We start from the raw sequence: 25754 nt of genomic DNA, 5'->3' as shown, positions 1-25754 counted from the left end.
CAAGCAGGGGGAGTGGGAGAGGGAGAAGCAGGCCTCTCGCTGAGCAGGGAGCCTGATGCAGGGCTCGATCCCACAACCCTGGGATCATGACCTGAGCTGAAGGCAGTTGCTTAAAGACTGAGCCACCCAGGTGCCCTCAGGCTTGAGTTTTAGATCATCCAGCTGATGAATGAATTGGAGGGAGGCCAGACTGAGGGCAGGAAGGTGAGTTTTGGGGAATTTTCAGAAAATCAGGAAGGAAACAATGACAGTCTGGACCAAGGTAATGTCACTGGATATCCAAGAGACTCGTGGTTCTCCAGAGCAGGCAAACTAGGAAAGCAGTACTCCTATGGGATGGTGACCAGACAGGACACATTCCGTCCTATGTGTGTCACCCCCACCAACCTCCACCCTTATGCCCTGGGATGAGGGAGGATGTGCCCAGCATGGTGCTGAGTGATTTCCCATCTCACTCAGTCCTCTCAGTAGGTGTTTATGTCATATCAGCCCCATTTTACAGATCAGAAATCCAGGGCCTTTGGAACTGCCTGACTCAAACCACAAACAGAACAGTGCCTCCTCTGTGCTGTAAAGATTGGTAAGCCAACCTCACCTATATTTCTGTAAGGCCGCTGACTCCTCTACTTCGTTGCTTAACTACAGGCTCATTCAATGTCAACTCACCTCATTGCCTGAAAGGTGGTACATCCTGGCTTCCTGAAGCAGCGGGAAGACCTCTGGGCACTGTCTGATAAGAGGATCTGCCTCCACCGTCTCCACAAAGTACCATGGGTCCAGAAGTGGCAAGCGCACATTCTCAAGGACATAGGGGAGCAAGCAGAGTCGTTCTGACTGTTTGTGCCGGACCCACCTCATCACAGTCTCAAACACCTGAGCCTCCTCGGTCACATAGAGGTCATCACTCTTCAAGATGTGGTACAGAGTGTCCACGGGAAGTTCGAGGAACTCCTCAGAGTTCAGAATCTGCACAAAGTTTTGAATGATGTAATTTTGAACCTGCTTCTTCAGACTGTCCAACGAGTGTGTATCCGCCAGCCTCAGTATTCCAACACAGTTTTCGGGGTTCAAGGCTTCTGTTAGGAAGCTGGCACAGGCATCCACCATCCGCAGGAACTAAGAGAGCAGAAGGAAGCAAATCAGGCCAGAGAACCATCAGTCCACAGGAAGCCTTATCAGAAAGTTGTGTATGGTGGCAAAAAATGAGAACAATCCAAATGACTGACAGTAGAGGACCAGCTAAAGAAATTACATAGATTCTTATTTTTGACAACTCTGTAGTCATTAATACAACAAAACTGTTCATAATGTATTGAGTTTAAATATCTGTTCTCTGAATCTGATCAAGTCTCTTGATTTAATCAGCAATTTACAGGAAATATAGTAGAAAGAGGAACATGTTAAATGGTACCATGGGAATATACAATCAGCAAAATCTGGACTGTGAGAAACTTTACGGAATCAGTTCAGTTTCTTCAACAAATACATCACAAGGGTAAACGAGAGAGAGAGGTGGGGAGAAGGAACTTAGAAATGAAGAGAGGTGTAAGAGACACATCAACCTTGTGCAAAATCTGGACCTTATTTGGATTAGTATTCATTTTAAGTGTGATCATGGTATTGTGATTATATTTCAAGAAGAATCCTTGTGTTTTAGAGAGAGATATATACTAAAATTTTGCAGGTGAAATGAGAAGAGCACTTCACAAAATCATAGGTACATTATGATCCTATTTTTATAAAAAAATATAGAATACAGGTATAGAAAAAAGCATGTAGGATATACACCAAAATATTAACAGTTATTATATTTCATTGTATCAGGTATCTTAGGACAATTTATGCTGTATTAACCTCCAAATCTCAGGCACTGACAAGAATAAATGATTATTTTTCAATCCCATTACATGTCCAACAGAAGTCTTCATTCCAAGATCTAGAATGACAGAAAAGCCAGTCTTGTGACAGGAGAAAAAAGATGGCAGAGCCTTACTAGGCTCTTAAAGCTTCAGCTCAGAAGTTGCACGTGTCATTTCCACTCACACTTAATTGGCCAGAGTAAATCACAGGGCAAAATTTGTTGCCAAAGGAAAAATAATCCTCCCATAGACACAGTCCCAGAGGGATAGAAAGGGCAGATACTGTATATGTACTGTAAGATATCACATTTTCTAATAAGACTCTGAGAATTTCCCTTACTTTTTTAACATATTTTTAAAATCTTCTAAAATGAATAAGTAGCACTTTTGTAAGATAAAAATTCATTTGTAAAATTGTTGGTTTCTATGTCTTAGTTTTAAATTATCATCATCCTTATAAAAATATGAGCCCCTTATGCTTATATAGCACTTAACCACTTACAAAGCATGTCATATCCATTATATTATTTAATATTCATTTTACAGATGAGGTGCCTCAGATGCATCAGCTTCTTTTTTTATTAAGTTGGTTCTTTAAAAAGATTTTATTTATTTATTTGACAAAGGCAGTGAGAGAGGGAACACAAGCAGGGGGAGTGGGAGAGGGAAAAGCAGGCTTCCCGCTGAGCAAGGAGCCCAACACAGGGCTCTATCCTAGGACGGTGAGATCATGACCTGAGCCAAACACAGATGCTTAACGACTAGGTCACCCAGGTGCCCTATTAAGTTTTTTATTTTAATCCCAATATAGTTAACATGCAGTGTTATATTAGTTTCAGGTGTACAATATTCAAATGCATCAGTTCATTCTTATTCACTGCTCTCTGGAGCTTAGCTCTGAACAAGTCCAAATTCCTATCCCCCCTCCTTGTCCCCTGGGTCAGTAAAAGGTCAAGTTCTCAGTGTTCTTGGGTTGATGAATTAATTAACAGGAGGGAAAGAGGAAGTCTGAGTAGAGAGAACCTGGTCTTTCCGGCAGGGAGGGCTGGTCTGAAGGCAGTGAGATAGCCCAGTGAGAGTTTGGACGGACAGACCTGCATCCGATGGGGTGCAAACTGCAGAGGAGACGAGACGCTCCAGTGATGAACTGAGGGTAGCGGGGCAGTGGAGCAGGACTGGTCTCAGAGTAAGCCATATTGATTTAGGCTCTGGCCTTCACTCCAGAGCATTCTAGGAGACACACATCTCTGATTTTCTAATCAATCCCAATTGCAACATATTATCTTTCCATGTCAGAACACTCATTCAAGCCATCAGTTTAGAAACATTGACTGAAGGTTAAGCCGCTGCCTTCGGCTCAGGTCATGATCTCAGGGTCCTGGGATTGAGTCCCACATCGGGCTCTCTGCTCAGCAGGGAGCCTGCTTCCCTCTCTCTCTCTCTCTGCCTGCCTCTCTGCCTACTTGTGATCTATCTCTGTCAAACAAATAAATAAAATCTTAGAAACATTGACTGAGTGTCAATGAAATGCTGGAGAAGCTTGAATTCTGCTTCAGACCGCCTTGTCTGCTGGCCCTGGCCATTGCCTGCAATCTGTTCCTCGCATGAGCAACTGTAGAAACGGTTGAGACTGAGAATTCTAACACCTGTTTTCTTGTTTGCAGATTTTCAGTTCAAAGAGTAAAAATGCACAACCGAGACCAAGCCTTGCTAGCCCTCAGAACTTGTCACCAGAGCCCTACGTGGCCCTGCCCACAGACGCCTATGAGCACTGAAACGGAACTCACTTTTGTGGCGGCCTCCAGTGCAAAGGACAGGTACACTATTGCAGTGTTTGCGTGAGAAGATGATTAAATAGATTTTCTAAATATGTAAACTAGCCCTGGGAGGCCACCTAAAAACCTGGTAATAGCGGTTGTCTCTGAGGAGCAGGGGAACTGGTAGCTGGGGTCAGGGTAGAGAGGAAGACTTACTTTTCTTTCATTTATTTATTTTTCATTATTTTTTAAAGATTTTATTTATTTATTTGACAGAGAGAACACAAGCAGGGGGAACGGCAGAGAGAGGGAAAAGCAGACTGCCCACTGAGCAGGGAGCCTGACGCAGGGTTGGATCAAAGGACCCTGGGATCATGACCTGAGCTGAAGGCAGATGCTTAACCGACTGAGCCACCCAGGTGCCCCACTCTTCACCTATTTGTACTCCCTTGCTTTGAGTGCCATGTGATAGAATTCTCTATTTAAAATAGTTTCTCATAGAAACAAAGAAATAAAGTTTCTCATGAATGGAGAAAACACTAGAAAGTAACACATCAAAATGCTATCCATGTTTATTTCAAATGCAGTGTTATCGATAAAGCAATTAATTTGTCTTTTAGACTTTGCTGTTTAGAACAAATGTTCTACATTGAGCATGAAGTTGCTGTTTTATTTTATTTATTATTATTATGTTTTTTTAAGAGGGAGAGAGAGTACAGGAGCAGGAGAAGGGTGCAAGGGCAAAGGGAGAGGGAGAGAGAGAGAATCCCAAGCAGGCTCCACATCCAGTGTGGAGCCCAAAGTGGGGCACAATCCCATGACCCTGAGATCATGACCTGAGCTGAAATCAAGAATTGGACACCCAACCAACTGAGCCACAAGGCACCCAATATGATTTTTTTTTTTAAATCAGAAAAAATAAAATACTTCCTCGTGATTTTCAAGTACACGATGAGAAAATAAAACAAAATGTAAAAAATAACACCCCCTATGAGCCAGCCCCTTTATATTCCCAGATAATTTAATCCTTACAACACTATAGCTATTTATTGTCATTCCTGTTTTATAGATGAGGAAAGGAGATCCAGAGAAGTGAGGTAATTTCCTCAGAAATTTATAGCTGATAAGAGGTAGAGCTAAAATTTGAACCAGTCTTATCTGATTCCAAAAACGCATGTTTTTAGACCATTTCAAGCTACCTTAGGTAAACTGTGTGTGCACAAATCAAGAACTTGGCAGATGTCAACCATGATTTGCACTCCTCACCAAGGAGAGCTCCAATAATCTGATCTGCCCAAAGGAAGGCTTGGCCGACAAGGTGCTAATTTCTACCCCTGCTTGATGACTACTGATGAGCAAAGAAGGAAACCATGAAAGAGCTCACATTTGTGAGAAACATTGATCCAAAGTGTCGCTCCCCACCCAGAAACTGTTCATCCCTCCATTCATCTACCTGTTAATTTCCAAAATGTGTCCTGAACATCATTATGTAGTAGGCCATCAACCAGTGCTGGGAGTACAGAGCTGAGCAGAAAGAAACATAGCGCCTATGCTCATTGGACCTGACAGACCAATGGGGAAGGCAGACATTAATCAAATGATCACACAAGTGTCAAACTATAACTGTGAGAAATGCATGTAACAAAACACTTATTCTTACCCCTCAAGTCATGCACTGTCACCAGAACTCGCCCTGATGGAACCCTTCCACAGTGAGACCTGTCTGCTCACCTTACCCAAATATTTCTAAGCTCACCTGTCACAGTGCCTTTCTGTGCTCATGCTGCTTCATCAGCCTGGACCAGCTTTCTCCCTCATCACTATCTGTTAAAATCCTGCTCTCCCTGCCTAGGCAAGTTTTACTTCAGAGATCCATTTTTTAAGAAAGGATTCAGGATGGTTCACCCTTTCAACTGAAAAGGCCCCTTTCAAGTTAACTTCAAAAAAAAAAAATGGGGGGCAAGAGTACCATGACCACCAACTTATCTACATAAGGGCTGTTTTCTTCATTTAGAGTATTAAATCTGGGACTGATGGATGGGCTCCAGAGTCTGTGAACCCCTACGATGGTGTACAAACATCTGTTTGCACATGTGTCAGTTTTCCTGAAATTGACTTTACAGGAGACACTGAGTTGCTCTCTATTATCCATAAACCTGAGGACAAAGCCAGCACAAGAGGGAGAACCAGGCTGACAGAACCAGAGGGTCTTAACCAGACTGTGCTTTAAGCCTTCTCTACCTCTGGATATTTTTAATTCTGGGTCAATACTTGCTTAAGAAGAAAGGAAGAGAATGAACGAGGAGAGAAGAGAAAAGAAACAGAGAAATCCTATCCATTCATGAGGTTCTTTCTCAAGAGCCACTTCCTCCTTCTCGGCTTCTCCAGTTGCCAACATGGAATCAGCTCCTCCCTCCTCAGTGCTCCACTGGGCAAATCACTTGCCCCTCTGTGGAGCACTGATTACATTTCTCCCTTGTACTACGGTCAAGCATCTCAAGGGCAGATTCTAGGTAGGTCATAGTTGTGTTTTTATTTCCAAGAGCACCTAGCACAAATTCTTCCAAAAGAAGGAAAAGAAAGAGAGAAGGAAAATAGTTTGGATACCCAGCATGCACCAAGATCTGTTAGATACTTTCCCATCCATTTTTTAATTAATGAATGTTTTATTTTTTTAATGAATATTTTTACTTTATAAGTAATAACAAGGCCGGTATTTTATATACTATATATCTATATAGTATATGAGGTTGTATATATATAAAATACCAGCCTTGTTATTACATATTTTTATAGTAATATTACTAAAAGAATACATATACACAGGCCCAGACCATTGCACAGAGGAAGAATCAGAGAATTCGAAGAGTTAAATACATTGCCTTAGGTCACACAGCCAGTAGGTGGTACAGATGGCATTCAAGGTCATGGCTAGCTCACTCATCTTACTGGCCATTGTACTGCCTTTGTAACTGTCACATTGTTGAGCTAACAAACTTCCAGGAGAGTCTGAAGAGGACTTATGAGGACAAGAGTAGTGCAGATCTCCAAGTTGCCTACATTTCCACCAAAATACTTCAAGAAAGTGCTTCAAGAAACACTTTTGAGCACGAGGGGTATAGAGCAGCATCCTAACCAGTGGTTGGGAAACTGCTGATATACAGGGCAGTCATGGGAACAAGAAATTGTTTCCTTTACAATATATATTGTAAATATAATTTATATAATTTATATTTATATAATTTATATTATATTTACAGTATATTATAAATATAATATAGATATTAATATTTATTAATATTTTAATTAAAAATAAACAGTTAAACAAAATTAATTAATATTAATTAGCATTAATAATATTAAATTATAAATATGTGACTAATATAAATATAAAACAATTTATATGTTATTTATATTATATTTACAATATATATTGTAAATAACATATAAATTGTTTTATATTTATATTAGTCATATATTTATAATTTAATATTAATTAATACTAATATATATTGTAAATATAATATAAATAACATATAAATTATTTTCTTTACAATATATATGCTTTTTGCTTCTTCATAGTCAAGATTACTTAGGATGTTAGCATAAATTTTCTTGCTCAGCCTGTCCCAATGACACATGAACTTGTTTATTAAAGCTGAGCTATGACAGATAATGGCAACAGACAGCCAACTTCCTGTTTGAGAGGACATGTGAGCAAAAGGTTACAGTCAGGCACCTGACTCTCGAAGAGGGAGACTAAAAATACAATCAAAGAAACCACTTGAGACATGGCTGCTGTTCCCATGAGAAGTCTCTGCATCAGTGAGATTTTACCCCCTGCTCCCCAACTCCACTGGCCCTCCTCTGATTCCCTTCATGCTCTCCAGAATATGGGGTCTTAACAGATTTAACCAGTGTAATTCCACAGCTCCCAGAGGTGCCTTCAAATCAACTGCAGAAAAACTGAACCCTATTTTGGCCCAAATAAGCAATTTCATTGACCACAGTCCCCAGATGACCTTACAGTTATTGCAAAGGGTATGTATAGACTTTGGTATTCTTACCTTCAAGTCCCAACAAATCAGTGTTTGTGAAGATTGTGAAATTATCATCATAATTTGTTGATGAGATTAATAAACCAAAATCAGGGGCGCCTGGGTGGCTCAGTGGGTTAAAGGTTCTGCCTTCGGCTCAGGCCCTGATCTCAGAGTCCTGGAATCGAGCCCTGCATTGGGCTCTCTACTCAGCAGGGAGCCTGCTTCCTCCTCTCTCTCTGCCTGCCTCTCTGCCTACTTGTGATCTCTGTCAAATAAATAAATAAAATCTTAAAAAAATATCACTTGAAATTGTTGTGATTTTTTGGTGAATTGTTTGTGAATTCACAATAAATCTTCTGTCACCATTTTTCTTCTCAGACAATAGTTATGAAAAGTAAAGTTGTTCTCCTATGGGGTGTGTACTGATGTCAAAGAGAGGTCTTCAGGGGCACCTGGCTGGCTCAGTCGGTTAAGTGTCTGACTGGATTTTGGCTCAGGTCATGATCTCAGGATAATGAGATCAAGCCCCACATCAGGATTCACACTGGGTGTGGAGCTTACTTAAGATTCTCTCTCTGCTCCTCCTGGCCCCCCAAAAGAGGAGTCTTCATATTTGAAAACTGTAAATTACTGCTGATCCTAATCTCCCATCCCTTCCCCTTTCCCTCTTTCTCAGGTATACATCTATTTTAGACCAATGGGAATATGTGTCCCCTACCCCCAGGATGTCCTCTGCTCCCTCCAAACTTTCAATCCTTGCTCTAGACTTTGCTGAGGGGTCTGCTGGTCCCTGGAAGCTATATGGGGTGGGCAGGAAAGGGAATAAGACCTGCAAAATGTGCTCACTAAGGTGGGGCAGTGCTGTGGGACTGACACAACTATAGAGGTAGACTGACCTCAGAAGTGGAATCAGAGGGAAAGCAAGGGGTGTGGGAAGTTTGGTCAAGATTCTGCCAACAGACAGCTCCTGAAGTTTCAGAGGAACCAGTGGGGCCCCCAACAGGCCAGTAGCACATATGGGGGGCAGGGGGACTACATGGGCCATACTAACATTCAATGGGCCAGAGCCACAGCTGGAGAATTGTGACTCAGCCCAGGAACAGAATGAAGTCCAGGGAGGGACTAAATGGAATAACTGTTTCTGGGACATATTTGATGTTCAGGATATGGGTTATGTAGGGGGGCTAGAGGGTGAGCGCAGAACCAGTAGGGCATCTAAGCAAAGCCAAATCCTGAGAAGCAGGTCCATGAGCAGATAGCTATAATAAAGTTAGCAGGTAGAGAAGGTGAAAACTTAAGTCTCTGCCTAAAGTTCTCTCTGCCTAGGATACATTTCCTCCAACCCAGCTGCAATGTGTCAAAATCCTACCCATTCTATGAAATACAGTTCAATGCCACCTCCTTCAGACCCAGAACTTTTTTCTACTTGGGCACTCTGCCCTAGGGTCTGACTGGATTGCTCTGTGGTTTGAAAGCTCAGTGGAAATCCTTGCTTTTGAGGCTTTAGGTGTAGTGGTAAGTAGCAGGAATGGGAGTCAGAAGTTCTGGATTTAGGCCCCAGATCATAGCTTCAATCTTTGATGACCTGCTCTTTGATGAGCTGAACTCTCTGTGAGCCACAGTTTCTTCTTCTAGAAAGTGTTGAGAATAATAAAGCCCATCTTGCAGTCTCACTGTGAGGGTACTCCCAGGCCAGCCCACTCACAGAAATGTCAACATCAAATGGGATCATGTAGGGGAAAGAATATGATAAATGGTTAAATAAATGTGATCTATATTTATAACTTTTATCTTTATTTCCCCCTGATAGTTTCCTGTAAGTACCTTGCACATAGAGAATGGTTAGTAATTTGAGGTAATTAAATAGAAGTAAAAGTCAGAATCTGGTAGCAACATGGGTTTTCATTACAACTAAAACCCATATCTCACTTCCTAAATTTTAACAACCTACAGGCAACAACTAGGGCATTTCAGGCTTTCACATCCAGGGAAGGGGTAACAGGATAGACAAAAGAATACAATTTTGGTTTTTGAGTTTCTAAATACACTTTCAGTACTATAGTAGAAAAATAGTTTCAAAACATCAATTAGTGGTCATAACTGGGCCCTTTGAATTGGAAAAGCCAGAATGCCAAAGAGTCTAGGCGTAAAGTTTATATCAAAGCAGTACATACAGGAGAATGGATGATAATGTAGGAGCCATCTTTCCAACAATGATTCCCAGGACAGGAAGAAAGAGGAGAAAGAGTCTAGTAAAAGTGTGAGAAACAGGTGGGTCTCTGAGATCTCCTGCCTCCCAACCCAGATCAAACTCTAGAGTAAGGGAGATGCAAAAAGCTCCTTAGAGGTTGTGGATCTGAGAGCAAAAGAATGTGTGCCTTGACTGCCAAAATGAAATCAGAAAAGCAGAACCCCAGTAGAGCAGCCACAGAAGAGAAGCTGGAATGCATTGTTTCTAGACAAAGGGGGTCTATGGCAGTCGCTCCAAGTTCCCTATAGTTCCAGACTGGCACAGGAGAGCAAATGGAAGTTTCTTGTGTGTCTTTGAGAGGGACACAGAAGTTGCAGAGAGGACTGGCAGACCTGAGGAGGCCTTCTAAATGGGACAAAGAGAATGCAAAATGGCCCACAAAGACTGAGGGCCAGAACCTGGTGGGCCTGAGGATTTTCAGCTGATGGCAGTGGGCGAGGGTATCAATGATCAGAGAGACTGATGAGAACACAGATGCTCCAGCAGGTTGCCAGCATGGACCAGTGATGCAAATAACCACGGTAAGTCTGGGCCAGATGCCTCTTTCTACTATGTCCTGGCATTATGTAAACACCCCTTATAACTATATAAGCAACCCAGATTCTAAAGAGAGTGTTCTGGGATGCCTAGGATGTTCTGGAGCTTGATCTGGGTGGTGGTTACATGGTTGCAAACACATGTAAAAAATTTAAAAACCATATACTTAAGATGTGTACATTTTACTAAATGTAAGTTATACCTAAAAATCAAAGTCACCACTGAGATTAAACACAGAGCTGTAAAGACTAAAGAGACACAGTGTGGACAATAGCAGGCTCACTGTTGAGATGGGGACACCTGGCAGCCCCAAGTGTCCTAGTTTTCCCAGAGGGAGTTGGCATGAGGGGTGGCAGCTGTGCCAATCTCGCCCCCGACACAGTTACAGGGCCCCACTAGTTCCCAGAATTTTCCACTGGGCAGTCTCCCCTGAGGCTGCTGATAGCCCCAGCTGCCTTTAGGATCATGACTTGTTTTGGGCCTCACACCTAGGGATGGATGCAGTGTGTGCAGTGGAGAACACACAGGCTAGCATAAGCAGACAGGAGTGAAATTCAGGTTCCTCTCACATTAGCCATGAAACCATGAACATTTAACTTTATATCACTGAATTTTATTTCTCCCATCTTTAAATTGGGGTAAAAATACTGACTTCATTTTAAATGAAACAGTACAGGCAAGAGCTGCCACATAGTGAATGCTCTGAAAAGCACAACTATCACTGCCTGTGGACCAGGAAACTAACCCTAATGTCTTAACACTTACAGTGGCCACAAAGTAACACTGGTTGACAAAGAGGGTGTGTGGGGCATCAGTCAACAGATGGATTTTATCTAGATAGCAACAAAGAAATAGTTGGGCTGGTTTCCTTGCTTGGATCAACTGACTACTCTGATGTTGGGTCCATACAACCTGTGGGTCCCTGTCAATGACAACAGAGGTTCATCTGTAACTTGCAGTAATGAGACCTGCTTTTGCTAGGTGCCTGGCACTTAGTAGGTACTTAAAAATAAGGCAGTTATTAGTATTAACCCTGGAATACTTCTTCCTCTACTACCTACAACATTTCTTAAAGTCGGGAGTGGGCTTCTTAGTGTCCTCTTAAAGCAAGTCAGGCAATTTTTGATGGGGTCTTGAGCAATTTCTGAGGCAGTCCACATATTCAGCTAATAATGAGCAAGAACAATGCATGCCTTCATTGATTCAACAAATATTTATGGACTATGATCCACATACTGAGTAAGCCAAGAAGCCAACCCAGGCCATCAGGGTCAGCCTCTGACCACATGGCTACCTCGTCTGTACAGATGTCAGCCCAAAGCGTGTTGTGGCTTGTCTCTCCTCAGGCTCAGGCCAGATGACGAGGCTCCCACTCTGGCAGACCCCTTTCCTTCCTCATGTCAGGCCTCAGGACACAACATGATCTCTTTTTGGCTTCTAAGCTCCTTCTTCTAACCAGCTGCTCTGTTATCTTAGGCATCCTCTGTCCCAAAACTAAATGAGGGGTGAGCTGGTCTTCATGGCCTCACAACTTTTGCTGCCCTGCTGATAAACTCATAAGCCCTTATTCTTTCATGAGTTTTTAATAATAAAAATGAAAGTAACAAATAAGACAAAGTTCTCCAAACGAACACAGCAGTTCTCTAAAACCAAAGACCCTTACCAAGTTCTTAGAGCCATTGTCCCAGTCTACAGTCTCTATAGCTTCTAACTGCCTTGCTCATATAGAACTCAAGAGCCTGAAGTTCCAACTAAGGCAAGTTCTTGGGGCCCCCACTAGATGACATTCATCTCAAAAACCCTGCCTTCCATGTGAAGGGTCACCCAGGCCTTTACTCATAGGTGCTTCTCTTACTCTTACCTTTCTAGAAACTACTTGGAGAAAATACATTTCTCCCATATTCACCAATAAATTATGGTTAGATTACTGAAAATTCCTTTTATGGGCAATTCATTCAGTATCTTCCCCACACTAACCTTCCTCCTAAAAGAAACTATCCCACCCTAGGCACAGCAGATTGGACCAATGACAACTGACAATGGTAATGGTAACTGACCCCAGGGTTAGCTGTCTTCATGAGGCCAGCAACTCACGAAATTGCCTCACACAGAAAGCCCTTTTCATATAGCAATAGTGGTGACTGGCTGGGTCAACTGAAAGATCTCTTTCTAGACTGGGAAATTCTGCATAGAAGCAATCAATCGATAATACCAAGAGAGCAGAAAAGAGAAGGAGAAAGTGAGGGAGCAGCTGAGCATCAGCGATGGTGTGACAACTAAAAACCTTTACCACCAGATAGGGTAGAGAACTCCAAGATACTCTGATTCCCATCAATTTCAGTCCCACAAATGTGGTATTGGCCTCTGTGGATGTTCTAAAATAACAAGATAAAATGCCCACTCTGTCACTCTTTTCTCCACCTATAATTCTGTGTTAATTAAATATAGCACCAGACCAATTCATTCTACTAACCAAGTGTCATATGAATATGATAAAACAAAACTTTAAACCATGGTCTCTTATAATCCTAATATGGGAAAAAGCAAAGATTTGGGGATGGCATAGGAAAATGTTCTCACAGCTCAATGTCAGCCCAGTTTATTCAAGGCACTAACTGTCCAAAATAAAGTTAAAATTAATGTACAAATAATGGGAAGAAAATTCTATCCAGTATCTATAATGTGTCAGGCATTTTACAAATAGCATCTCATTAAATAACTCTCCCTAAAAGGTAGGTAAAAGTATTGTTATCATCCTAATTTTACAAATAAGAAAGCTGAGGCTCAGACGATCTAAGTAATCCGTCCATATCCACACAGCAAATAAATGCCTGAACTGGAATTTAAACCCAGGTTCTGCCTGACTCCAGCACCCATGTTCTTTACACTCTACCACTCTGCCTTCTAAGAGACCATTAAGATAACTCGACATGTTTCATTTCTCAGGAGACCCCAAAAATTTTTTGCAGCCATCAGAAAGGCTCTATTAGGGGGGCACCTGGGTGGCTCAGTGGGTTAAGCCTCTGCCTTCGGCTTGGGTCATGATCTCGGGGTCCTGGGATCGAGCCCCACATCGGGCTCTCTGCTTAGCAGGGAGCCTGCTTCCCCCTCTCTCTCTCTGCCTGCCTGCCTCTCTGCCTACTTGTGATCTCTGTCAAATAAATAAAATCTTTAAAAAAAGAAGGAAAGAAAGAAAGAAAGAAAGGATCTATTAAGGAGCACCTGGGTGGCTCAGTAGGTTAAACATCCTATTTGGTTTTGGCTTGGGTTGTGCTCTTGGGGTCATGAGATCGAGCCCAGGGTCGGACTCTAGGCTCAGCAGGGAATCTACTTGGGAGTCTCTGCCTCTCCCTTTCTCTCTGTCCCTCCCCCCATTCATGTTCACTCTCTCTCAAATAAATAAATAAATAAAATCTTCAAAAAAAAAAAAAAAGAAGGAAAACTCTCTATGCATACTGATCTATAACAATCTCCAAAATATATCGTGAAGCCCAAAAAAGCAAAATGCAAAATGGGGTGTATAGTGTGCTAACATTCATGTTTAAAAAACTGGAGACAATGAGTGGGAGTAATATATGCACACACACACTGTGCATAGGATATGAAGGATAGCAAGACATGGTTAAGAGTGAACATGGCAAAATGTTCCACTGTCTCCCCTTCTGTTTTTCTGAATTTGGAACAAGGGTATATTTTATCCATTCAAATGAATACATACTTTTTTTAAATCACAAAGTGATTTCAACAACCTATAAACTTCTGTCCCCTGTGGTGTTTTCAAGCATGAAGATATTCCCAGTTTTCTTTGCCTGAGACTTCAAAGCAAGTCATCCAAAAGCAAGAGAAATCAGAAAGTGGGTTCAATAGACACCCAGATGCCCAGAGCACTCTTCTCTTGTTTTTATAAGAATTAACACTCATAGGAAAATAAGTAAAACAGCCTCAAAGAGAAACTTAGTTATTTTTTGCCTAGAAAGTGAATGAGATTTGGAAAATTCTGAGGTGAGGGATTACCAGAATAGGGGAATCAATAATAAACAGAGCACACTTTCTCTCTAATAAACAGAGCACACTTTCTCTCTAACCTGTCTCTATCTTCCTCTTCCTTCCACCTCTGATCAAAACCAAAATTTCTACTGAAGTTACTCCTACTTGAGAGAAAATGAGGAGGAGGATGAGGACATGGAGAAACTTTATGCCAAAATAATTTCCAGATACATTAAAGATTTAAGTATCAAAGGTGTGGACGTAACAAGACTAACAGAAATTACAAGTGAATAAGATATAATTAAGCAGTGGGGAAGTTCTTTCTAAAAACATGTAACAAAGGCAAAAAACATCAAGGAAATGAACAATAGATCTGACAAAACACGAATTTTAAATTTTGTACATAAAAAAGTCATAACCAACAATTATGAGTCAAATAACCAATGGAAAATATTTGTAACATTACAAAACTCTTTACTATTTGAAGAGTTTTTATTAAAATCACCCAAAACTGAAAGGAGAACAAGAAACAGAAAGACAAACTCCCTCCTCCATGAAATTGGGAGTTATCAGTAACCCCAAACCACAGACTATGAAGACTGGCAAATGGCTTTGCTGAGAGGAAAGAGGTCAGACCAAGTGCCTACAAAGGAGTTTGTCCCTCAGAACCCTCAAAAGCAGAAATATTAAAATCCCAGAGAAAGAGCAAGGCCAGGGCAGGTGGGGCTAATACCAGGGGTGGTTTTAAGAAGAATTTAAGCTTCCTGAGACTCCTTCCACCTCTTATGATCAAACAACTCCACTCCCGCTGGAAAAGATATATCCTCTGGAGAAACCAGACCAGAGAGGTTCTGGACTCCAGAAATTGAGGAAGACACAGGAAGACATCATACTGAAAATAAAGAGGCTAAGTAAAGATTTGCAAATACGCCCACGCGCACACACCCTGGTAGAATACATGCAGCTGTCTTGTAGTTCCCAGGCAAAAGCTGAACTAGATAGAGGTCCTATCAGGGAAGGTATTTCCTGCGGTCAGATTGTTGGAGCAGTGGGGGCTGCTGAGCGTGAGGTTGCTAAGACCCTCCCTCCACAGAAAGGAGAGTATTTTCCTGCCAGTTGAAAGGGTAAGGTGTGAAGCTGAAAGGGGTAAACAGCTGAAGGGGTAAGCAAGTCAGAATGAAGAAAGGGGGAAGGCTTTGGGGGTAGGGGTAGGTAACCGACTTGGACACATCACCAGAAGGCGTGACCAGCCCTGTCAGAAGTAACTTGCTCTGTTATCTTTAAAATGCCCTGAGGAAACTGAGACAATAAAATTGGCAAACAATTATTCGGAACTCATCAGTGCTGTTTCATAGAGTTTCCTCCCACTTTCTACTCTCCCTTCCTTGCTGGACTCCACAGATACTGCCTAGACTCCAGCTTCAACAAAAATAATCCCACTGTCCATGGTCTTGACTCATGACCTCTCATTCCCCACCTTCCCAGACTTTGTTTTGTTTCCCCTTAAATGCTGACCTACGGAGGATCCAAGAGGATACCACCTCCCAAAGTCCCAAACCACGCATAAGATCTGATGTTTGTCCCAGTCCCTGCGAATGACCAGGCTTGTCCCTGGACTCTGTCATAAATTTCAACATCTTCAGAGAGACAATCCGCTTAACCTGGCAAAACCAAGTCCAAGGTGTACTTTTAGACCTAGGCAAAAACAGTAATGGGGGTGGGGCCCCTATGATAACTATGGATGCAACCGACAGAATCTATGTGTCTAATTATCCCATGAAGCTAAATATAATTGTAATTGGATTGAAACCAACATAGTCAAATGGAAACCATAAAACTTAATTCCAAGGGTTCTTTTATCTTCTGTAATACCCCTCATGAAAAGTGCTCTTCTTCCACACCCACCACAAAGTGCTGACCAGGCAAGGTCCTGCAGTCCCTCAAATCTAGACAATGCTCCCAGAGAGACTGCATGGTATACTGCAAAAATGCTGCGCCTGGACTCGGAAAGCCCAGGGTTCAAATAACCCCCTCTCTGTACATTATTACTTTTCCCACCTGCAAAGTAGGGAGAAGTAACCATTTCCCCCTGTTGTGCTAAGGATTAGAAGTTACATATATGAAGGGTGCTGGGGTGGCTCGTCAGTTGAGCATCCGGCTCTTGGTTTCAGCTGGGGCTGTGCTCTCAGGGTTGTGAGGATCGACCCCTGTATCGGGCTCCAGGACCAACGCAGTCTGCTGGAGATTCTCCCCCTGCTCTTTGTATCTCTCAAATAAATTTTTTAAAATCTTAAAAAAAAAAAAAAAAAGAGGGAGAGAGAGAGAAGTGACATATTAAAGTGATGACCAGAACCCCTGGCTCCAATTAGGCTTCTGCAAATTGTAGTCATTGCAGTCAGGAACCAAGTAGTGATTCCAGGCACCAGGCTGTCCTGGCTTGATGGTATTAAGAAGTGAATGCTGCATTTCACTATCTCTCAGGAAATTTCCAAAGGAGCCTCTTCGGACTTCCAAGTAAGCAGAGGCCCAGCTAAGTGTGTGTGTGTGTGGGTGTGGTGTATGTATGTGTGCCAGGTACGAGCTTGGAAACCAGTCTGGGCAGATCTCTGGGGAGTTGCTGCTTTCCCCTGCTCCAGAGGAGAATACTGAGACTGTTCACACACCTGGAAGAGGTTAGCAGCTTCCAGGACCCGCTGCACATTCTGCTTGGTGATCAAAGCCTTGCTGGTATATGTGTAGTCCAGAAGAGTGTGCATGGTCTCAGCATCGACCCCTTTGATAATGATCCTCTTCTCGTACTTTTCCTTTAAATCATTGCAGAACATGGCCCTGGAAGAGAGATGTATGAATGTGAGTCCTACTGTGATTCTTAGTTCTAGGTTTAAACAGACCCCCCTCACACCCATCTACCCCCATGGAACAGCGAGATTCCTAAGGTCAAGACCTGGGATGATTGCTTTCTGTTCCTCCAACAACCAGCACACACCAGACATTCAATTGGTACTTAACTAAACTGAACTGCTGTGCCCAACTGTGGTCCCTACAGCAGTCCCAGATCTAAAGGGACAATAAGAGCCCCACTGGCCAAACTGGTGGGATCTAGAACTACTTTACTGGCCCAAAAAACTACTTCAATGGCTCAGAGTGCTAGAGATTGTTCTGGGAGCATTGTGGGTCCCCTCTCCTGCCCAGGCCTTATCTGTACTTTCTCAATGACTAGTATCCCAAAACAAGGTTTCTGACTTCATTCTCAGTCCTCATTCCAGGTTTCCTCTGGCCTGAAGGCTGGCCCTACAGCCAGGCCTGGCCAGCAGGGCCTCAAATGCTGGAAGGGATTTAAATATCAGGCAGTCTCTGGACCTGTGTCCCCCTAAAATTCATATATTGAAGCCCTAACCCACCAATGTAGATAGCACTTTTTTTTTAAGATTTTTTAAATTTATTTGACAGACAGAGATCACAAGTAGGCAGAGAGGCAGGCAGAGAAAGAGGAGGAAGCAGGCTCCCCACTGAGCAGAGAGCCCAATGCAGGGCTCGATCCCAGGACCCTGAGATCATGACCTGAGTCGAAGGCAGAGGCTTAACCTACTGAGCCACCCAGGCGGCCCCTGTACATAGCATTTTTAGCAGATAATTAAGGTGAAATGAAGTTGTAAAGGGGGGGGTGTCCTAATCCAATAGGATTGGTGTCCTTAATAGAAGAGGGAGAGACACCAAACTCTCGTTCTCTCTCTCTGCCATGTGAGCATAGTGGCTGTAAGCCAGGACTGTCCTCACCAGAAGGTGACCATGCTGGCCACCCTGATCTTGGACTTTCAGTCTCTAAAAGTGTGAGAAAATAAATTTGTGTTGTTGAAGCCACCCAGTCTATGGTATTTTTTTTTTTTTTATGACAGCCCAGGCTGGCTAATATAAACAGTCTCTCCCCTAACCCCTAGTACTCCAGAATCTAGCAAGACACATATGCACAAATTATAGTCTACAAGGATCAAAAAGACTTACGAAGTGCTGTACTGGCCAGAGATGGCTGCTCATGGAAAAAATGTTGCTATGTGACAACTGTGGTTAGGACTTTCAGGTAATAAACACGAGAAGTAGATGCAAGAGTGTGGGACATGCAGAGGCTCTAGCAGGCTGGTGGTTTGGCCGGAGCCCAGGGGCTATGAGAGAGGGTGGGGAGAGATCAGTGCAGCCAGATAACCTAGGTCCTGATTGTGGAAGGTACTGGAGGCAGGCTGAGGAGTTCGGTTTCTATTCAGTAGGCAATGGGGAGCCATTGAAGGGAGCAGAAGCAGGACTCAAAAAGAACATATTTAACAGGTGTGTTCTCACTTTAGTTTGTTGGTGACAGGTACCTTTAGAGTAATGCATTAATTGCACCCATACAGAGCTTGGAGGCTTGTGACAATGCCAAAGCCTCATCCCAGAAACCTTACTAACTGAGGCAGTCGCCACCTTGCTAGGCAACTGGACCTCCTGAACTTCAGATACATGAACAAGACCTTTAGAAAGCCGTTATCTCCTAGCCAAGTCACTGAAATGGGAAGGCCCCAGGGTCACAGAACGCACTTCCCCAAACTGGGACTTCCATGCCAACACAGAGGGATTTACTCCTAAATCCTGCTACTCCTCCCTTCTCCACACCTCCTATTTATCTCTGGGAATCCCTCATCGATTTTTTTACCCCATTTCCTAATCTGCAAAACCAAAGTAACTGCTTCTGGTGTCCCAGGAACAATCATAAACATCAAAAGTCCCCAGAAAGAAAGAGATTGAGAAAAAGAGAGAAAGAAGAAAGAGAGAGAGAGAGAGAGAGAGAGAGAGAGAAATCACTTGACTAGCTGACTTTTTGAACCTTCTGTTTTAACCAATGAGATCTTCTCCCTAGGGTCTCCTTGTGTCCTTCCCAGCTCCTTATTGTAATCAACAGTAATCTTCCCACCCCTCTCTCCCTCCTCCTCTTCTCTTCCCTCAAGTGGCCTCTTTCTCCTAGGGAATATGACAGCAAGAAAGAAAGTAAAAATGTGAATTCTGCAGAGTTACTAAAATGCAACTTGGAAGCAGAGAGGCAGTGATGTCATTTGGGCAGATGGCTGATTTACAAGCCACTTTTGTCAGCCGTAAATTCTCTTGACCAGAGATGCACAGCCCCATCCGCAGAACCATATACCTTGTGAGGTGGTATCACACAGGACCCACCTTGCTGCCTCCTGATCCCATAAAGAACCCTGCCATCACAGCAAGCACACAATTTCTTCCCAGCTCAGCCTCTCCAGGATTTGAACAACTTCACTTGCTAAGCCTCCCTTTTTTTTGAGTCCCTAGAGGAGCGCCACCCAATAGAAATATAATGCAAGCCATATGTGTAATTTCAGATTTTCTAGTAATGATGTTTTTAAAAGTAAAAGGAGATAAAGTTAATTTCATTTAACCCAATACACTTCAAATGTTATTTCAACACGTAACAAATATTTCATAATTATTAATGAAATAATTTACATTCATTTTTCCACACTGAGACTTCAAAATCCCTCATGTATATTTTGTACTTAAAACACACCTTGATTCAGACCAGTCATAATTCAACTGCTCAACAGCTGTATGCACCTAGTGGCTATTCTATTAGATGGCAAAGCTCTAGAGCATCACCCAGATCTGCCATCATCTCGGGGGTAAAGTGAATGTCACCCACATGAATGTTATGTACATCAATATGGAAAATGGGACTTTTGGCAGGAGAGGGTGGGCAGTGATGATGGGGTCAAATGAGGCTTCACATAACTGAGGCAACATATCGACAGAGTCCCACCAAGGTGAAATTTAGAAATGCTATTTCACCTGCAATGTGATTTTAAGATTAATAAAATATGAATTTTGTTGAATCTATATGATCTCAAATATCCCAATGAGAACTGCAAAAGCCCAATAGAGAGATGTTTTAATATTAAACAAGATAAGCATATAAATTATTATATATATACTATATATATAAATTATATAAGTTATATAATTCTATGTCTTACACTTTGAGGGGCTCTTTTGAAGCCTATGTCTTTCCCATGTGACACGGTTATTGGAATCTCTGGGATCATCTGAACTCTTGATCAGGCCTGTCACTGCTAGACACAGCTTCTGAATTTTCTGTTGGAATCAGTCATTGAGTAACATCCTGCTTCAGCTCAGCCCCTACCCAAGTGGGACTCTTGATTGCCCAGAAGCTGACCCTTATCAGCTAGTGATGTGTTAGGGATATAGGAAGAACAGAACAGGGGAAGGCAGGAGGTTAAGCAAGACAAAAGTCATACAGAAACTTCTGCTTGATCCTATGTGGGACCATTGGTGAATACACTCCAGAGCTGTCCCCATAAGAGGCAAAGAAGCTGATCTATGATTCTCCAGCACCTGCTGACAGTCTTAGTTATGGGCCATCCCAGAAGTAGGTAAATTCTCAGGCACTTCCGGCTTTCTGTGTGTGTGTGACTGGATGTGTGCACAAGCAAAGGGGCTCCAGGAACCCAGGAGAGGGCAGGAAGAAGAGTCTGCAGTGCTAGCTATTGGAAGGCAAAGGGGGCTGTGGTCTAGACTAGGCTCTGATGCTACTTCGTTACACGATTTGGTACAAGTGAGCAAACCTCATTTCCCCCTATGTAAAATGATATGATAATAGTCCCTACCCCAGTGAACTGTTGTGAAGAATAAGTAAGATAATATAAACAAAGTGGTTTGCATGATACCCAGCACTTACTAGGGAAAGGTATTTTAGACCAGGTCAGAGGAATCTTGGCAGGCTGTTGGGAGATACTTAGAATAGGCAGGCCCATCACACTCTGTCTTGCAACTCTTGACTTGCCAGCATTTGGCCTGGTGCCTATCAGGTAAGTGGGTGTCAGAGTCACTGCACTGCTGTCCACAGCCCCTCCAGAACAGAGTAAGGGCTAGGGCTACACACAGTCTGGTCCAGAGACATTAGCACGGTGCCTGTCACATGGTAGGAGCTCAATAAATGTTCATGGGAGAGAGAAAGGAAGTGCCCTAAAGATAGGGTCCTCTCTCTAGGGCTCTTTTTGCCTGCTTTGGCTCCCAAAGTGCCAGTATTTTTCTGCTCTTTTCCGAGACTTTGTCACTGATTTTCTGTCACTTAAATACATTCTCCTGTGCCACAATCATGCTCAATACTGACAAGGTGAAACTAGAAGAGATCTACATATTTCTCATAGACCAAACTCCCAGGCCCCCTGCTGCTCTCTTGGGCAATCCATGGAAATACCTAGGCCAAGTTGGGACCCCATAAAAGGTATATAATCTATGTAAAGTGGGTCATCCCTAGATTTACACTTTAATAACAGTAATCTCTTACATTTATGATTTTAGCACATTGTAGGACAAAGAATAGTACTTTTTTGATTATTATACCCATTTTATAGCTGATAGACTATAGAGGTAGAACCTAAGTGAATTGCCCAACGCCATATGGGCTGTCAGAAATAGAATGGAGATGAGAACCTTGGGCTTTTTAGTCTGGAGCTCAACAGTGTGCTGAAACCAAGAAAATCAGCAGGAGTTCAAGGCTACCTTTAGGGGTCAGCTGAACGAGAGCACCAACAGAACCAGACCAAATTTCACTCTGTGAAACAAAGCTGAGTTAGTTGCTAATTGTTTACTCCTTGGCTTACACTCGAGATAAATAAATTTTTGTGTAATAAAAAATACTTTCTAGACAGACACTGACCAATTCTCATGAGATTCTTGTAAAACAGAGGTAGCTATTAAGATCCTCATTTCTAATAGAAATAGTCTCAAGTAGGGAGCCAGTTGCCCAATACTCAGCAGTGAGTCAGTGCCAATCCCAAAATAGAGGCTGGGCAAGTGAGCTCGTCTCCCACAATAGCCATAAAAACCTCTATGGGCCTAAGAGTGTTCTGGAATGAAGTTAGGGTGTGGCCCCAAACACAGCTTGGGCCACACTCTTTTCCGAGCTCTGCCAGCCTTATTGCTCACGTCATTTAGGTCTCTGCTCAGAATTCACCTCCTCAGAGAGGCCCTCCCCGATGCTGCCCCCAATCTAGTCACTCCTTAACATCTTCACTTCCTTTCTTTTTCTTTACAATCTGTCACAACCTGAAATTAACTAATTTAACAGTGGTCTCCCCACTACAACATGAGCTGAGTGAGGGCATAGGTTGCACCATGCTCGCCACTGTATCCCTGGGGGAAGAACAGTGCCTGGAGCCTAGAAGGGACTCAGTAAATACTTGGGGAGAAAATGAACGAGTGAATGAATGAACAAATGAACTTGTCCTTCCTAATGCCGGTGTGTTTTCCTTTGGACAGTATTCTACCCCTCCAAAATTATCAAACACCTTTGGAAGAATCGGATCCATAAGGCATGTCTTATATGCCCTCTACCCTCATACCCATTACACCTCCAAGTCCAGGGCCTGGAGCTTGGAAAGGAAGGACACAGCCACACTGGAATGAACATTCCACTTAGACCTCCGATAAGTGTTAACATGCCCCAGCAGTTCCTAAATATAATCAACTCAGAATCTTTCACCCAGCCCAACATTACTATGGTTCACCCCCTGTCCCTGGGCCTCCACATCTGCCTCTGAAACCCCTGCCTCCTATAACTCTAACCCCAATCACAGGCCCATAGACCAACACCCACCCCATCATCCCCACTATCTCATTCCTAGGCTAACTCCACCCATGTTGTTCCCTGCTCTGTCCTTCCTCTAATCCCCTCACCATCCCATTTATACCTGAAACTAACTGTGCATCAGTGACACATATTCTGTATTGGAATAAGCTGTAACATTGGTTAACTGAGTTAAATTCTATTTAATTCTATTTAAGAATATAAATGTTAGGGCACCGGGGTGGCTCTGTTGGTTAAGTGTCCAACTCTTGATTTTGGCTCAGGTCATGATCTCAGGGTTACGAGATTGAGCCCCGCATTGGGCTCCATGATGAACCTTCTAAGCTCCAGCCTCCTAGAATTCCATGAGGCCTAAGGCCCCATCTCTACCTGGGGCCTGGAGTCAGCTCCCTGAGCCCCCAGCTGTTGGCTGAGTCTTGCCTCCAAACCGACAGAGGAGCTAGAAACCCAGAACTGCCCCCATCTGACTCTACATAGCAAGCCTTGAAAGAACTGTCTTCTGCCAAACTCCTTGCCCAGTTCAGCACTCCTCAAGGACACTGCACATTGACCCTTTGAAGACCAGAACTCCAGCTATGTTTCTACAGAACCAGTGTCCCTCCCAGCCCCATTGGACTATTGCTGAGACCTCAGCATGCCATGTAACTCAGCCCATCCAAATGTATAACAGAAAGAAGGGCTTGTTCTGTCCTGCAAGATCAAGCAGGATAGAACATCAATCACAGGAAATGTTTATGGCCAGGATTCAGCAATGATTCAACTACAAAAATATAATAGGCAGTTCTTCTTATGCCCATCCAACATCATTCTTAATCTTTTTAGTAAGCATACCCAGATTTTCCTTTAAGAAACTATCCCTCTTCCAATATCTGAGAGGTTTGGGGGGAGCTAGTCCCACCTCCCAGACTAAGGGTGAGCATAGCCCAAGTCACCATATTAATCTCCCATGTTACAGGGAGCAGTTCACGGATGGGCATGGAAAGAAACAAGTCCAATCAAAGCCAACTCTAGACCTTTTTCTGGAACCACTGGGAAAGAGAAGTTCTGTACTGTAACAGCTGAGCTGGGAGAAATAAAATTTGGAGGTGCTGGATAGTGTCTTGCCTCCATGTGTGAAGACCCTCCCTAAGAGAGAAACCAACACAGAGGAAAGTAGAGACAAGAGACAGAGAAAGAAACTGATTCCTGATGACATTATGTGAACATAATTGACGTAGAGAGACCTAAAATCAATACCTTGAACTTTTAAATTATGTAAGCAAATAACTTCTTTTCAAAATATGCTTTAACCAGTTTGAACTGAGTATCTGCCATATGCAATGAAGAGTCCTGACTGACACAATTAGACATGATGAATAATGAATAACAAATGGGCCCAAATGCTAAGGAAGATTGTATTAAAAGTGCCCAGAAAATGAAATGTTAATGTACTGTCAATATTACCATTCCAGGCCCCTTAGAGTCTGGTCTATGCACCCTCTCCCCCATCTTCTGTTGCAGCTATGCCCAACAACCACAGTTTCCAGCATGTGCCTCTGTTTACCTCAACAGCCTTGGGTTTGAAAGACTTCTCTGTACACTCTACATACCCTTTTTTTAAGTCTATTTTTAAGTAACCTCTAGACCCAACATGGGGCTTGAACTCATGACCCCAAGGTCAAGAGTCGTATGCTCTACCAACCGAATCAGCCAGGTGCCCCTACATGGTCTATTTTTAATTAGTCTTCTCCTCTATTAGATTTATAAGGCTCTGAAAGGCAAGGGCTGGATTTTACTTCTCTCTCAATTATTTGCTGGCCCACAGTAGACATTTAATATTTGTTGGATGGATGGTTGGGTGGATGGATGGATGGATGCGTAAGTAGATAGAAGGAGGCTACACATGCAGTGCCATCCTGTACTTGGTCCTGCCAGCCAAGTGGATTTGCCTATTTGACACTACAATCTCCAAACCCACATTGCTCCTCTAAGGGCTGATATCTAAGATCTATAAAGAACTCCTCAAACTCAACAAACACAAAACAGATAATTATTTCAAAAAATGGCCAGAAGACATGAACAAACACTTCTCCAAAGAAGACATACAATTGGCTAACAGACACATGAGAAAATGTTCATCATCATTAGCCATCAGGGAGATTCAAATCAAAACCACATTGAGATACCACCTTACACCAGTTAGAATGGCCAAAATCAACAAGACAGTAAACAACAAGTGTTGGAGAGGATGTGGAGAAAGGGGAACGCTCTTACACTGTTGGTGGGAATGCAAGTTGGTGCAGCCACTTTGGAGAACAGTGTGGAGATTCCTTAAGAAATTAAAAATAGAGCTACCCTATGACCCTGCAATTGCACTGCTGGGTATTTACCCCAAAGATACAGATGTAGTGAAAAGAAGGGCCACCTGTACCCCAACGTTCATAGCAGCAATGGCTACATACCAAACTGTGGAAAGAACCAAGATGCCCTTCAACAAACGAATGGATAAAGAAGATGTGGTCCATATATACGATGGACTATTACACCCTTCAGAAAGGATGAATACCCAACTTTTGTATCAACATGAACAGGACTGGAGGAGATTATGCTGAGTGAAATAACTCAAGAAGAGAGACTCAATTATCATATGGTTTCACTTATTTGTGGAGCATAAGGAATAACACG

At 42.8% G+C, this 25754-nt stretch overlaps 1 protein-coding gene across 1 annotated transcript in view; it reads right to left on the bottom strand.

The window, feature by feature from the left end:
• LOC111148794 (kelch like family member 6) overlaps nucleotides 1-25754 on the bottom strand; it is a 58624-nt gene that overhangs the window by 19569 nt on the left and 13301 nt on the right. The window contains exons 2-3 of the mRNA XM_022505609.1: nucleotides 17095-17260; nucleotides 667-1116 (exon numbers count right to left, since the gene is read on the bottom strand). Of these exons, the coding sequence (XP_022361317.1) occupies nucleotides 667-1116; nucleotides 17095-17260 (616 nt within the window). The remainder of the gene's footprint in view (nucleotides 1-666; nucleotides 1117-17094; nucleotides 17261-25754) is intronic.

Source organism: Enhydra lutris, unplaced genomic scaffold, assembly GCF_002288905.1.
Source record: "Enhydra lutris kenyoni isolate GAN:26980312 unplaced genomic scaffold, ASM228890v2 scaffoldscaffold2, whole genome shotgun sequence".
NCBI lineage: Eukaryota > Metazoa > Chordata > Mammalia > Carnivora > Mustelidae > Enhydra > Enhydra lutris.
The sequence above is the reverse complement of the archived record's forward strand: the minus strand, read 5'-3'. Positions and strand labels throughout refer to the sequence as shown.